Source organism: Dama dama, chromosome 24 (assembly GCF_033118175.1).
Source record: "Dama dama isolate Ldn47 chromosome 24, ASM3311817v1, whole genome shotgun sequence".
Classification (NCBI taxonomy): domain Eukaryota; kingdom Metazoa; phylum Chordata; class Mammalia; order Artiodactyla; family Cervidae; genus Dama; species Dama dama.
In genome coordinates this window covers 59,471,594-59,487,700 of record NC_083704.1, presented here as the reverse complement: position 1 = coordinate 59,487,700, position 16,107 = coordinate 59,471,594, and the positions used below count along the sequence as shown (strand labels likewise).

Genomic DNA, 16,107 nt, shown 5'->3' with positions numbered 1-16,107 from the left:
CGACTCAGTATAAAAAAAAGTATGCATTAAGAAAAATTCATACGCACAGAGATGAAAATATAACTGCATTTGTCATTTCAAAGTATCAATGCTGGGTCTGCAGATAATACAGAATGACATTCTTCTAAGCAAATAAGTAAGGTAGCCAAGTAAGTAAATGCTGGGCTTCTACTGTAAGGAAATACATACACCCATGAAGCAACCTTTTCAGCACAAAAGAAATTTAATACCCGGACCACATGAAAAGTGATCGCTCTGGGAATAACACAGCTGTTAAAATGCAAGTCAGTTTGTATTAAGTCCTCCGGCGTGTTTATGTAAAGCAGGACTCTCAGAATGACCACTAAGAGGAAATACTTTGCTAACAAAAAAGTACTATCTACATTTAAGGCTTACAATAAGTGTGAAAGAAAAATGCAAAGCTATGCTCTTTCTCCTTTTTTTTTTTTTTGCTCTTTCAAAGAATATAAGGGACGGCAGCTAGCGGATGTGCTTGTGATCCTTTTATAAACAGTATCTCTGGAGCTAATTTAATTAGAAATAGAACAAGGAAAAAAAATGAGTGTTTGCATTTCACTTAGAGAACCTAATTATCTTCACCTCATTTGACTAACTAGACCTAGATAAAGCCACAGAGAAGTCTCTGACACTTGTGTCAAACAATTTCAATATGAAAATTAATACTGCCAAGTTATTTTGAGACCAATTAGCTCAGACATTCAAAGGGAAAAAAAAAGGTACTGTGCTGAAGAGCACACAATCCTAAAACCTGCATTTCTGAAGACGAAAGTGCACGTAGACATCCTTGAGGCCTTGGCTCAGGCACATAGATATAAGACGCCCTAGAGAACCCACAGGAAGTATGAGCTTGTGGATAGCTACCTACAAACGGTAAAGTTTAACTCTCAACATGGACACTTGGGATGCAGAGTGATAAAACCAGAGCTCAGTTTGCGTTTGAAGAAGAAAGAAAGAAAATATCACTCGAAGTTTTTGAGCACCTAAAATTAACCAAATTTATCAACACTGTTGGTCAAATCTGAGTTAACTTTTTAGAGAAACTGGTCAAGATGGTGCTTCTTCCTAAGCACCATCCCAAGTAAGACCCAAGACCCAAGTAAAATTTTCAAAGACAGCTTGTCATCTCAGAGTGCAGAGACTTTACCCAGAATTCAGTCCTGTTCAGACTGATGTAGGCTATGCAGCAAAGAAGTCCCAAATTATAATGACCCCAACGTTTGGGATTAATGACCCCAACGCCTAACACTTGAACATGGAAGTCTTACCAAGAATCTTGAGTTTTAAAAGCCAGGTTAAATCACTGGGCGTTAGAAGGCTTACAGAGGTTTCCAAAAGGAAGTCAGCTAGAACACACAGTGTATGTGCAAAAATAACTCAAGACTATCTCAAGGCCTATTAAAAAAAAATGAGATGCCATCACTGTAGGTCTGAGATACATCAGCTGGTTCCGTTACAATGGGGGACACACCGGCTTTGTTTTTAGAGCCTCTGGAAAGATCAAAGCTGAACGGGCCCTTCTATTGGCTCCCCAGCCAGGCCCCTAATCTCTGCCTACTTTTTCTTTGTCGTTATGTGGAACTCCAAAAGACAACACCATCACGACTGCCTGGTCTCCCTCATCCTCTGAGCAACACTTAAAAAACTGCTCTGTGATGGTCTGTGTAAGGGAGGAGCCCTCCGGGGAGGAACGAAGACGAGAAAAGTTCAAATTTGAGCCCATATCAGCCTGATGCACGGACTGACACAGAGCTGGAATGGTCTGTCTCTCTCGCTATTCTACAAACCCGACTTTCTCAGGCGGGTTTCCCTGTGAGAATGAACACAGATAAATGAAAACGTAACCCCTTCTGGTTTGGTTTTTTTTTTTTTCAGACCCTTGACCTCCCCACGAAAAGCCCTCGGCTGCTTTGGGTGCCTCTGGCTGGGAAGGCTGACGGGGCTCATATTAAAAAACAAGCCCCGCCAATGTAGAACGACTTACTTTGGAAGAACAAGCTGTGCATTTGTCAAAGGCCAGGCTGACAGGAAGGACGTTATCAAACCGTGACAGAAATCCTCGTATCTAGAAACAAACAAACAAAAATTCACATCAAGCCCCGGATGACAGACCTGCAAAGGACATGTGTAGTTTCTGACAAGAAGTGGGGAACAATTCACCTGTGCTCTTGACACAGATTATGAACAGATTACTAATGAAAATGGAGTTCAATGTACTTTAGTACTTGTGCTAAATAAATCAGTTTTGAAGAACTATACTAGGTCCTTTATTCCATTAAGAACTGGCACACAAGCTTTGCACATATCTTGAGACCTAAACACAAACTGACTCCAAAACATAAAAAGCAAGCTGAAAAATCTGTTGTTTTAATAAATGTCTTCAAATATATAATCAGCCAACTAGTTTATTATGGCAATTCTCACATATGTTACAGTGAATATAGGAGAAATGTGCACTTTAGGATATGGCATTGGATGGGGCCTCACAAGGTAAGAAGGTCTGTGAACAATAGAAGGTAGAAATGGTCCTAAATGTTTATTGAGTTACTTGCCTGACTTGGAACCCACAGAGATAAAATGCAAACATCACCAAAAGTATGGGAAAACAGCGCCACCCTGAGCATAAAATTCTGAACTACATCTGATTTCCACTTACAGGGTATCAGCCTGGGACAGGGGATAAGATGGTTGGATGTCATCACTGACTCAATGGACATGAGTTTGAGCAAGCTCCAGGAGTTGGTGATGGACAGGGAAACTTGGCGTGCTGCAATCCATGGGGTCACAAAGAGTCGGACACGACTGAGCGACTGAAATGAACTAAGCCTGGGAAATCCCATGGACAAAGGAGCCTGGTGGGCCACACAGTACATGGGGATCACAAAGAGTCGGACACAAGGTGATAGATTTTCACTTCCAGCTATAATCACTAGATGGCAAATAAAGGGGGAAGTGACAGATCTCGGGTTCCAAAATCACTGCAGACGGTGACTGCAGCCGTGAAATAAAAACACGCCTTCTCCTTGGAAAGGAAAGCAATATTAACCTAGACAGCGTACTGAAAAGTAGAGACATCACTTTGCTGTCAAAGGTCTGTAAAGTCAAAGCTATGGTTTTTCCAGAAGTCATGTACAGATGGAGAGCTGGACCATAAAGAAAGCTGAGCACTGTAGAACTGATGCTTTCGAATTTAGGTGCTGGAGAGCAAGCCAGTTTGGTCTGATCAAACCATATCAAATGAGCTGCAAGGAGATCAAACCAGTCAATCCTAAAGGAAATCAACCCTGACTCTTCATTGGAAGGACTGATGCTGAAGCTCCAATAATTTGGCCACCTGATGCGAAGAGCCAACTCATTGGAAAAGGCCCTGAAGCTGGGAAACACTGAAGGCAAAAGGAGAAGGGGGTGGCAGAGGATAAGATGGTTAGATAGCATCACCAACACAATGGACATCAATTTGGGAAAACTCCAGGAGACAGTGGAAGACAGAGGAGCTTGGCTGCAGCCATGGGTTCGCAAAGAGTGGAACACGACTTAGTGGCTATACAACAATAAGATATAGTCCAGTTTTACAAACTATGATTTAGGTAATTTGTTCAGATATTATACCTCCAGAACTACACTTGTACCAAAAGAAGAGTTTAAACATTATCATTTGTTATTGCTGTTCAGTTGCTCAGTCATGTCAGACTCTTTGCAACCCTATGGACTGTAGCACACCAGGCTTTCCTGTCCTTTATATTTATCATATTATTAAAAATACATCTGGTGAAATCTCTAGAGACTCCAGAGGACTCAACATTTATAAGAAGCCAAACAACACGAATCTTCTCCCCAGTTAACTTATTTGATCTTGAAAACTGTCCCGTTGATGGGACTCTGGGGAGGGTGAAGAATGTTGGCTCAGGCAAGCAGAGAGTGACTGCACTAAGATTCAGAAGTGGGTCCCCAACTCCAAACCTGCCTGGGCTCCCCCCCGTCCCTCCCTCAGGACAGCACAGCTTTCATCTTCCATATGAGGGCTCACCTCACATTTAACAGCCTCACTTGAACACAGCACACCAACCAATCCCCCCCACCATCCCACCCCTAGTTCTTGCTGCCTTTAGCCACCTTAGCAATTCTCTGCTACCCTCCCACACCCCAAATCCCAACAGAACCTGGCAAACTTTTTGGGGACAGACCTCCTTCAGAGTGTGGGTAACTCTACTAAACCAACAATCTAGCTGCATTTGCACACTTTTCAAGGGAAAACCTCACCTTAAAGGAAATGCCCACAGCGATCTTTTAAATGTCGTCATCTATATGTGATGAGATTTCAGTGTAAAGCAAGATCGAAAGAGTGTTTGGTAGAAAGGATGAATTAGACAGCTGGGATAAGTAGCTGGCCTCGAGGTGAACCTTTGAAAACGGGACAATCGTGAGTTTCCTGTGTCTTGGGAAGGTGGTGACCATCTCTGCTCTCTGGTTCACCAAGACCGGAGACGGCAAACCGGCAGGAGAAACTTCAACGGCAGACCACAAACGGGTGTGTTGACGTCCTCGTGAGACCGTGAAGTGACAGGACTGAAAAAATTCTCAGACCGAGTCTCCTCAAATCTCAGCGGCTCTCACATTAAATTTACCTAGAAAAACATTCATCATATGTAGTCTATTTTCCATGAAAATATTCACTGCCATGGTCTACATGTCAATAGCTCCATATACGCTTCATGAAAAGGTTTCCTGTCTTTTCTTTCATATTGCTAAGATCAAACTTCATGTTGAGCAAAGGAACAGTGGCAATCTGCTAGACGACTGGAGGTGGGGAGATACAGGCCACGGGAAGGGAGACAGTAGAACCAATTAGAAGCAGAAAGGGAGGGAGAAAAAAGGAGAGGAAGGAAGGAAGGAGAGAGGAAATGTAAACAAACAGCATAGATGGCGAGCGACAGAAAGGAGCCGCGGGGAACGGAGTGACTGAGCGGGGTCCCCACACCATTGTTTAGCACCCAGACAGCTCTCTACCAGGAAGCTGTGACTCACTTTCCCAGGAAACGACGTAGAATAACATCTGTGTGCAAGGCCTTGCAAATTGCCTATGCTGGTATCAGAAGGCTCAGAACTCCAAACTAATTCCAGTTTCAGGAGATGTAAGAGACGAAAGCCTCTCCTCACACTGGCTGCGACAGACTCATAACAGGGCCCTCGACAGGAGCGCGCGCTCCCGGCACTCTGGGTGGACTGAGGCTCCGGACTCAGCTCTGAGGGGGCCTCTTTCTCTCAGCTTCCTGTGCGTGCTCAGTTGCTCAGCTGTGTCCCACTCTTCTGTGACCCCATGGACTGCAGCCCCCCAGGCTCCTCTGTCCATAGGATTTCCCAGGCAAGAATACTGGAGTGGGTTGCCATTTCCTACTTCAAGGGATTTTCCAGACCCAGGGTTCAAACCCGTGTCTCTTGCGTTTCCTACATTGGCAGGTGGATTCTTCACCACTGGCGCCACCTGGGAAGCCCCATCAGCTTCCTGTGACGTGAAGTCGCTCAGTCATGCCCAACTCTTTGCGACCCCATGGATTGTAGCCTACCAAGCTCCTCCGTCCATAGGATTTTCCAGGCAAGAGTACTGGAGTGGGTTGCCTTTTCTTTCTCCAGGGGATCTTCCCAACCCAGAGATAGAACCCTGGTCTTCCACGTTGCAGGCAGACACTTTACCATCTAAGCCACCAGGGAAGCCCATCAGCTTCCTAGGGTGACCAAATACAGCAGAGAATTCCTCATCCTGGCACTCAAGGGCCGCTAATCTGGGCCCATCCTGCCTTTCCGATTATGTCTTGCATTCAATCTTTTCACAGGCTTCATATACACAACTACTAAGCTCAAAGCCAACTTCCCCCCCAGACAATCTGCCATCGCTGGCCTTTGTTGTTCATTCACTCAGGCGTGTCCAACTCATTACGACCCCATGGACCGCAGCATGCCAGGCTTCCCTGTCCTTCATTATCTCTCAGAGCTTGTTCAAGCTCATGTCCCTTGAATCAGTGATGCCATCCAACCACCTCATCCTCTGTCATCTCCTCCTCCTCCTGCCTTCAATCTTTCCCAGCATCAGGGTCTTTTTCCAATGAGTCATCTCTTCACATCAGGTGGCCGAAGTATTGGAGCTTCAGCCTCAGCATCAGTCCCTCCACTGGATATATTCAGGATTGATTTCCTTTAGGATTGATTGCTGGCCTTATCTCATGCCAAACTCTGTGACTCAGAACTCTTCCTTTTGGACGCAGCTATATATCCAAATCTCCAGCTTCCATAAAAGCCACTCAAGGTCAAACACATCCCTTTCATAAATCCTAAAAAGCAGACACACTACTTTGCCAGCTAAGGTCCGTTTCATCAAGGCTATGGTTTATCCAGTGGTCATGTATGGATGTGAGAGCTGGACTATAAAGAAAGCTGAGCGCCAAAGAATTGATGCGTTTGAACTATGGTGTTGGAGAAGACTTGAGAGGCCCTTGGACTGCAAGGAGATCCAGCCAGTCCATCCTAGAGGAGATCAGTCCTGGGTGTTCATTGGAAGGACTGATGTTGAAGCTCAAACTCCAATACTTTGGCCACCTGATGTGAAGAGCTGACACATCTGAAAAGACCCTGATGGTGGGAAAGATTGAAGGTGGGAGAAGGGGATGACAGAGGATGAGATGGTTGGATGCCATCACCGACTCAATGGAGATGAGTTTGAGTAAACTACTGGAGTTGGTGATGGACAGGGAGGCCTGTCGTGCTGTGGTCCATGGGGTCTCGAAGAGTCAGACACGACTGAGCGACTGAACTGAACTCATCCCTTGACTTAGAGATTATGCCTTCAATATGTGAAATTCTTCTTTTGGGTATTTATCACCAAAATACCTTGTGCAATAGTTATTTCTTTAAAATAAAATAACAGAGGTATTGAAATTAAAATTCACGTACCATAAACTTCATCTTTTTAGAGTATACGATTCAGTGGCTTTTAGAATATTCATGGAATTTTGTAACCATCAGGAATATCCAACTTCAAAACATTTTCATCACTCTCAAAATAAACTTGGAACCCATAAGAAATTAGCCCCCATTCTCTACTTTTCCCAGATGCTGGCAACAACTAATTCACTTTCTGGGCTTCCCTGGTGGCTCAGGCCCATCCTGCCTTTCCAATTATGTCTTGCATTCAGTCTTTTCACAGCCTTTGTGTATACAACTACAAAGCTCAAAGTCAACTTCCCCCCAGACAATCTGCCATCGCTGGCCTTTGCTGCTCAGTCTATTTTCTATTTCTAGAAAATAGAAATCCTCTATTTCTACTGACTTGGCTAATTTGTCTATTGACTATAAATGGAATCATACATGACTGGCTTCACTTGGCATATTGTGTCATGTATCTGTACGTCATTCCTTTTCATTGCTAAATACCATTCGGTTACATGGATATACCATATTTTGTCTGTCCATTCATAAGCTGAAGAACATTTCTGTTGGGTATAAACAGAGTGGAATCAATGAATCACAAGATAACTATAATACATGTTTAACAGTTTGAGGACCCAAGTGACTGCACCATATTTCTTTTCTGCAACAGGGTTATTTTTCCACCTCTCGTCTTTTGAGGATAGCCATTATTCTAACGAATGTGAAGTGGTATCTCACTGTGTTTTTGATTTGTATCTCTCTAATAACTAGTAGTGTTGAGCATTCTTTTCATGTGCTTCTTGACCATTCATACTATCTTTCTTTGGAGAAATATCGATTCAAATTCTTAGCCAAATTTTATTAGAGTTTCTTTGATGTGGACCATTTTTAAAGTCTTTGTTGAATTTGCTACACTATTAATTCTGCTTTATGTTTTGGTTTTTTTGGCTGCAAGTAACTGTGAGGTCTTAATTCCCTGATCAGGGATCAAACCCTCACCACTCCCACACCCACACCTCCCACCCCACACACATTGGAAGGCGAAGTCTTAACCATTGGACCTCCAGGGAAGTCCTGTTGGCAAAAAAAATTTTTCTTTAAACACTCATTTTTTGGGCTGAGTTGGGTCTTAGTTGCTGCATGTGCAATCTTCACTGCATCAGGCTGTGGGATCTTCTGTTGTGGAACACGGACTCCCTAGCTGTGGAGCACGGGCTCAGTAATTGAGGCACACGGTTTCAGTTGCTCTGCCGTGGGGGACTCTAGTTCCCCAGTCACGGACAGACGCCGAGGCCCCTGCATTGCAAGGCAGATTCTTAACCACTGAACCACTGGAAAGTCCTGGCCACATTTTAAATTGGGTTATTTTTCTTTTTATTGCTGAGCTGTTCAGAGTTCTTTATATATTCTGGATTTAAGTTTCTTACAGATACATAATTCTGCAAATATTTTCTCCCATTCTGTGGAGAAAATAACAGGTTTATTCTGATAAAATCATATATAACAGATCACTTCTCAATGTCATGAAGACTGATAATGTTTTCTTCTAGTTTGATAGTTTTAGCCCTTCCATTTAGGTCTATGATCCACTGTGAGGTGACTGAGGTGATTTTTGCATGTGGTGTGGGCTAAGGGTCCAAGTTCATTCTTCCCATGTGGAAATCCAGTTGTTCCAATACTTTGTTGAAAAGACTCTTCTCCCCCCAAGTGCACTCTAGAAACGACCATAAAGGCAGAAGAGCTCATTTCTGGGCTCTCATTTGTTTTGTTGATCTATATATCTATCCTTATGTAAGTACTACACTTTTAAAAAATGTGGGCCGTTTTACAAGTCTTGATTGAATTTGTTACCATAATGTTTCTGTTTTATATTTTGATGGTTTTTTTTGGCCACGAGGCATGTGGAAACCCTGACTGGGGATCGAACCCACACTCCCTGCTTTGGAAAGCAAAGTCTTAACCACTGGACCACCAGGGAAGTCCCTAGACTGTCTTGATTACAGTAGCTTTGTAGTAAGTTTTGAAACCAGCAAGGGAGAGTCTTTCAGCTTTGTTCATCTTCAAGGTGATTTTCACTATTCTGGGTCCTGTGCCTTGCCATATGAATTTTAGAATCAGCTTGTGTAGTATAATTACTTAAAATTTTATTCTTTATCTCACTTGCTTTTACAGGGCAAGATACAAGTCTAACTATTTGCATTTGTCCACAGTACAGTGATGTGCACATAACAGATACTGATTATTAATTATGAAATGAAAGAATGAGAAAACATAAACATCCAAAAGCCAACCAAGTTATTCATGTCTGAAATATCCAGAGAAAACTACAGCCCTGGTGGCTCAGCTCGTAAAGAATCCGCCTGCAATGCAGGAGACCCAGTTTAATTCCTGGGTTGGGAAGATCCGCTGGAGAAGGGGTAGGCTACCCACTCTAGTATTATTGGCCTTCCCTGGTGGCTCAGACGGTAAAGAATCTGCCTGCAATGCAGGACACCTGGGTTCAATCCCTGGGTGGGAAGATCCCCTGGAAAAGGGAAGCTACTCACTCCAGTATTCTGGCTTGCAGAATTCCATGGAAAAAGGATCCTGGCGGGCTACAGTCCATGGGGTCCAAAGAGTCGGACACATCTGAGAGACTTTCACTTTCATCCCAAATGAACCAAAAAAACACACCCCATCTTCCCATCATTCACATTTTCCAAGTAATTTGAAACCCATCTCCATCAACAATGCTTTAAATTCACAGTATTACAAATGCACTGAGCTCACACAACATGCTCTGTATTCCCTAATATCTTATAAGAAATGCTTAGAATTTAAAAACTGGAGGTTGCCGCTTAAAATTTTAGCACCTTCCTTAGACAGGCATTGAAATCTCAGAGCAATCTAAAATCCAGGCACCTGATGCAAAACCCGAATAAACATACTGCACCTGTTGAGAGAGGCCAGGCACCAATTCACAGCCAAACAAGTTACAAGGGGATGTCCTTGATGGTCCAGCTGTTAAGAATCTGCCTTCCAACGCAGGGGACAGGGGTTTGAGCCCTGGCCAGGGAACTAAGATCCTACATGCCACAGGGCAGGGAAACTAAGTCTATGCATTGCAATGAAGAGCCTGGGCAGCTAAATAAATAAAGGTTTAAAACAAAAAGCATAAGAAGTTTGCTCTATACACTCACCATCACCTGTAAGACGTCAGAAGATCTAGGGACTCCATCAGCAAGCCTCTAGTTCTTTCCACGTTTTCTGTGCACAACCCCATCACATCCAGCGACTTAAGCCACGTCTAAACTAATGCCTAAATGACAAGGCTTGACAAAGTGATCACTCCATCCACACAAAGGCCTCCTGACACTGCTCAAGACACAGACTTTAAAAAAAAAAAAAAGACAGACTTCCACTTTGGGGACTGCACACAGCTTACTCTAAACTCTTGATTACTAATATCTGCTGTCAATCTTTTCCTACAGGAGACTGTGTTAAATAGCTATTTTTAAAAATCTGATTCAACCCATAATAAAAATAAGCATATGACAGAAAACAAAAGCACAAACAAAAAAACCATTGGTCCTCCCATAGCATACTTAACGCCCATTTTCCTAAGTTTTTAAAATACAGTATTTACATACTTAGCTTCATTTTAAACAGCCTCCCCTGAATAATACTGGCTTCTCATTATCCCCCCTCCCCAGAGAGGGGGAAAACTGCCAATTTCACACACACACACACACACACACCCCTCCACACCCCTCTACCTAGCTTTGTGGCTAATAAGAGGTATTCTTTAGCACTGACAAATGTTGCCTGCATCCCTGCATGTTTTATTTTTTAATTTACACTGATGACATTTTTTATTTCCCTTTAATACTGAAAAGAACAAAGAAAATATTGAAGTGGTCCATATGAAAATCAGACCAGTGGGGATATGACCCTGGAAAAGGCACAAAGTCAATTTTGGGGGTGAAGGAGATGCTCCAGGTCTTGTCTGTGGCAGTGATGGTCATACACAAGAGTACACACCTGTCAAAACTCATTAAACTGCACATTTAAATGAGTGTATTTGACTATATGTATATTGTACCTCCAGAAAAGATGAGGGGAAAAAAAGCTAATAACCTTATTAACAGGTTCCAAACATTACAGAAAGGTACAAAATGAAAACCATCAAGTCCCTATTGCTCCCAACCCCTCTGCCTCAAAAACAAAACAAAACAAAACAAACAAAACCTTCAGCATTAGTTTCCTGTGTAGCCTTCTAGAGGGAAAAAAAAAACGCTTTATGAAAAACCAGCTTTATAATATGTGTCTCTGCTGTGCTGTGCTTAGTCATGCAGTCACGTCTGACTCTTTATGACCCCACGGACAACAGGCTGCCAGGCTCCTCTGTCCATGGGGATTCTCCAGGCAAGAATACTGGAGTGGGTTACCATGCCCTCCTCCAGGGCATCTTCCCAACCCAGGGATCGAAGGTCTCCTGCATTGGGGGCGGATTCTTGACCCTCTGAGCTACCAGGGAAGCCCATCTCTTTGCTACCCCCCGAGTATTTAAAAGCCCCACACAGGAACGATGGAGTCTAGGAGGAGGACAATTACCTGCAGCTTCCTGGCCCCATGCCCTCTGTCACCCCCAAGCCCCACAAAGAGCAGAAGCAGCTTGCTTTGAAATCCCCATTGTCAAACAGCAGTAAGACGAGGCGCTAGGTCGTATTTGGGTTTGGCTAACAGGGCCTGATGCGAAGAACTGACTCATTTGAAAAAGACCCTGATGCTGAGAATGACTGAATGTGGGAGGAGAGGGGGACGACAGAGGATGAGATGGTTGAATGGCCTCACCGACTCAATGGACGAGAGTTTGAGCAAGCTCCGGGAGTTGGTGACGGACAGGGAAGCCTGGAGTGCTGCGGTCCGTGGGGTTGCAGAGTCGGACACGATGGAGCGATTGAACTGAACAGGGCCTTACGCTCCCGTCCTGAGGAGGAGTAAGGTGCGTGCAGAGATGACGTAAAAAGCAAAAAGCCGCAGAGCAGGTGGGTCCCAGGACAGCGGGGGGGGGGCACCCATCAGGTGCACCTGTGCGTGTCTAATCAGCCCCGCTGGCTGGGGGCGGGGGTCTGCCTGGGACCAGGAGTCAAGGGCCCTTTTGGAAGGAGAGCGAGTGTCCGTGGGAGTACAAAACTTAAAATGTATGTTCAAAGACCAGGATTCGGCTTGTGTTAACTTGACAGACTATGTACTTTGTCCCATAGGAAGCCATCAGGAAGCCATTTTTACAGACTGAAGCCGAGTCGTCGTTCTCAAATGCCGAAGGTCCCTGGAGGTTGTCATGCAGTGGACCTGGAGTGGGGCTGGGGATTTTGACACGGCTCCCAAGGAGAGTCTGACGCACCAGATGGGGGAGCCCCTGGATTAGGCTGTCTTCCACTTAAAGGCTCAAGGGCTCCAACTCTGTACCCAGATCCACTAACACCTCCTCCGGTCTATTCTCTGTGCAGCAGCCAAACCTGAAACCTGACCAGGTTTATGGCTCAGCTTATGACTTTTCAAGGGCTTTCTGCAGCCCCTGGGTACATGGCCTGTGAGGTCCTGCCTCCCCTGCTACCCCCACTCCCTCCGCAGAAATGACGGCTCCCTCCCAGCCTAGGAGGTGGTGTAGGAGGGCCTGTCCCGGCCTCACGTGGAAACGGTGGCAGGGGGGCTGAGCCGAGGAACAGCATTTATTACATGCCCTCCCTGTGACATCCCTGGGGGCTCGGCAGTGAAGAACCCGCCTGCCAATGCAGGAGAGGCAAGTCTGATCCCTGGGTGGGGAGGATCCCCTGGAGAAGGAAATGGCACCCCACTCCAGTGCTCTTGCCTGGGAAATCCCATGGACAGAAGAGCCTGGTGGGCTGCAGTCCATGGGGTCACAAAGAGTCAGTCACGACTGAGTGACTAGATAACAACATCTGTATGTCTGCTCTGTGGAGTGTCTTCACATACTCCTCTCGAGGTGGTCTCACTACCATCCTGTGACCTCCCTCGTGTTCCAGACAAAGAAATTGAGGCTCAGGGGGTGGCTTGGCTTGCCCAAGATTCCACAACCACCACGTAGCAAAGCCAGGGAGCTGAGCTCTCTTCTTCCTCTCCAAAGTGTAGGGGGAACACTGAAAAGCAAGGAGAAGGTAGAAAGAAAAGAAGGAAGAGAGAAAAAGACCAGAGGAACTAAGAAATAAAGAAACAGACACCCTCCCCAAACCAGAAACTCAAGATGAAGATGGCTGCTATCAGGGTCTGAGTGGACTAAACTATCTTTGGTCATTTATGCCTAACTGGCCACAAAATAAATAGATCAGGAATAGGAAGGGGTCCCATCCACTGGGCCACCCCTGGTGGTATTTACACCTAAGCTGAGTTAAAAGCAGCGTGGAGCCCCAAGCCCACCTCGCCTGGATGGGAAGTGAAGATCCAAGGCCAGAAACAAACAGAAACAGCTGCTCTGAGAAGGCACAGTTGCAGCCACAGTGCGGACCTCCTGCTCTACCCTCACACTGGTTTCCAGCAGGCCTGGCAATACTTCTGGAGCTTGGAGTTTGCGTAAGTAAGAACTAAATCCAAACTCCGAGAGGCTCTTGGATGTTGAAACGAATCTTAACCAAATTCAATGCCAAAACAGAGTTTAGCAATTTCGAAACCCTAGGTGCACCACAGAGGTCTTTGTTTTGGACAATGGCTCCAACTACCACCACTGAGCCACCACTCACTCTCAAACAGAGGCCACCGAGGTGCAGAAGCAGCAAGCTGGAAATGAGCCAGCATCGTCCTTGGGAAAACACTGCAGGATGGGACTAATCCCTCCAGCCCTTCCCTACATACTCACTGCTTCTGGAGTTTTATGAGATTCCTTGTAACCTCCTTTTTAGGAGGGTAGATAAGCTCCCACTTTACCATTTTAATGAAAAGTGAAAGAAGGGACTTTTCCTGGTGGTCCAGTGGTTAAGAATCCACCTTGCAATGTAGGGGAAAGTGGGTTCAAGCCCTGGTCAGGGAACTAAGATTCTTTACACGTGTGTGCCTGACTCTTGTGACCCCATGAACTATATATATAGCCCACTAGTCTCCTCTGTCCATGGGGATTCTCCAGGCAAGAGTACTGGAGAAGGTTGCCATGCCCTTCTTGGGTGTGCTAGTATTTAGAAACTATAATTTAATCTGTACATTAATCCCAGTGTATTATTATGCCCATTCCACTAATTTAAAATATGAAGTTCAGAAAGGATCAGTAACATGCCCAAGGTCACACTGACAAGTGGCAAGAACCTCCTCAAACCCCTTTTGTCAAATGAGCTGATGAAAATGAAATGAAGAGGCAAAGTTGGGATTCTAATTGGCTCTGTATGATCATAGAGCCTTCAGGTTCCCTGCCATGTGGGCCTCCCACACAGGACAGCCTTATCAGGTGAGCGAAACTTGTGGGGCATGAGTGACCTCCTTCAACTGATGAAATTATACCCAAGCTGGAACTTCCCTCCTGGTCCCAGTGGTGAAGAATCTGCCTTCCAATACAGGGGATGAGGGTTTGATCACTGGTCCAGGAAGATCCCACATGCCATGGGGCAACTAGGCCTAAGCACCTCAGCTACTGAGTCTGTGTTCTAGAGCCCAGGAGCCACAACTACGGAGCCCACAGGCCCTAAAGCTCGCAACAAGAGAAGCTGCTGCAAGAGAAGCCCATATACTGCAACTAGAGAGCAGCCCTTGCAGCAACAAAGATCAAGCACAGCCAAATAGAAAATAAATTTTAAAAAATTAAAAAAAAAAACAAAAACAAACAGACACCTTATTAAAAGGTAATGGCCTGAAAATTTGTGGGGCACAGCCTGTGCAGACAGGCCGAGGCGCGGCTGGAGCCCACAGCTCCAGCTCAGCTTTCGTCTTGGTGGGGAGATTTCCCAGGCTGGTCCCTCCACAGGTCCTGCCCTAGTATGGGCTTTGTCCTATTTTTCTGAAATTAACTGAAAGAAAGAACTCAAGAGGCCAAAAGAACCATGGGGTTGGTAAGACCAAACCCCTAGGAGGGGCATAGCCATCAAGGGTCTTCGTTGAGTAGTGCTTGAGGACCAAGAGTACCTTCACACAAAGACTAAAAAGGTGAACAGCCTTGTCCACGGTGGGATGAAAGCAGGAATGCTAGATTCACGACCGTGGTGTTCGGACGACTACTGAATCGCCACGATGCTTTTCCTTCTCTGAGGGATGTCCAGGAGCTATATCGGCTGCAAATTTCCATCATATCTGTCTCACCAGTCTGTACACCAACTGCCCAGCGACGTCAGGAGTGGCAGTTTTTTGCTAACTCCTGAACTGCACCTCCCACCAAAGAACCAGAAGAGGAGGGGTCTGGCCTCACAGAACTCAGTCGTGACCCCAGGAGCCAGGAAAAAGACAAGCTTCTTTAAAAAATAAAATTAAATAAATAAAAGATCCCACTCATAGAGCAGCAGAGGGAACGACAGTATGCTAAAATCGACAGTGACAAAGTTCTTTCTACAAAAGAAGCCAGACTCCAAAGAGCATGTACCATATCATTTCATTTACAGAGTTCAAAATGAGACAGAAGTTTCCTGAGGTGTTCAGAGTCAAGAGAGGCTTGTCTCTGACTGGAAAGGCCATGATAACTGGAAGAAGCATGAAAGGGGCTATGGGGGTGCTTGACAAGATTTCATTTTGATGTGTGTGCTGGGTACACACATGGTATTCATTCTATGATAATCCAAGTTGTACATTTCATGATCTGTGTGATAGTGTGCATTTTATATGTGGATAAAAGTGACAAATTAAAAGCGCATTACAGACAGGGGCTTACACTCACGGCCACCTGCTTGTAGAATCCTGGTTACATACAACGGGCTGGAGGCTTTTTAAAAAAGCACAAACCCATAAGCCTATTTTCTCACCTTCAAATGGTTTCTTCACGGTTTTCAAATGCAGTAAGAGGTTTTGGGGTTTCTTTCCCCCCTAGGCTGGGTATCACTGAATTTCAGGGCCTTCATGAAGACTTTTCCTGCACTTGGCCTGTCTCTGGATGAGCCAAAGCCTGCCTGTGGGCCCATAGAGAGATAGACTAAGTCACCCCCAGGTCTCCCAGGTCTGACCCTGGGGAAAGCAGAGACATGAGAGCAGGAAGTGAAG

The 16,107-nt window shown here is 45.2% G+C and overlaps 1 protein-coding gene across 12 annotated transcripts in view; it reads right to left on the bottom strand.

Moving 5' to 3' along the window:
- The window catches only part of ATG7 (autophagy related 7), a 410,364-nt gene that overhangs the window by 208,264 nt on the left and 185,993 nt on the right, over positions 1-16,107 (bottom strand). For all 12 annotated transcript variants that reach the window (XM_061128848.1, XM_061128859.1, XM_061128855.1 and 9 more), the window contains one exon: positions 2,003-2,083. In XM_061128848.1, the coding sequence (XP_060984831.1) occupies positions 2,003-2,083 (81 nt within the window). The remainder of the gene's footprint in view (positions 1-2,002; positions 2,084-16,107) is intronic.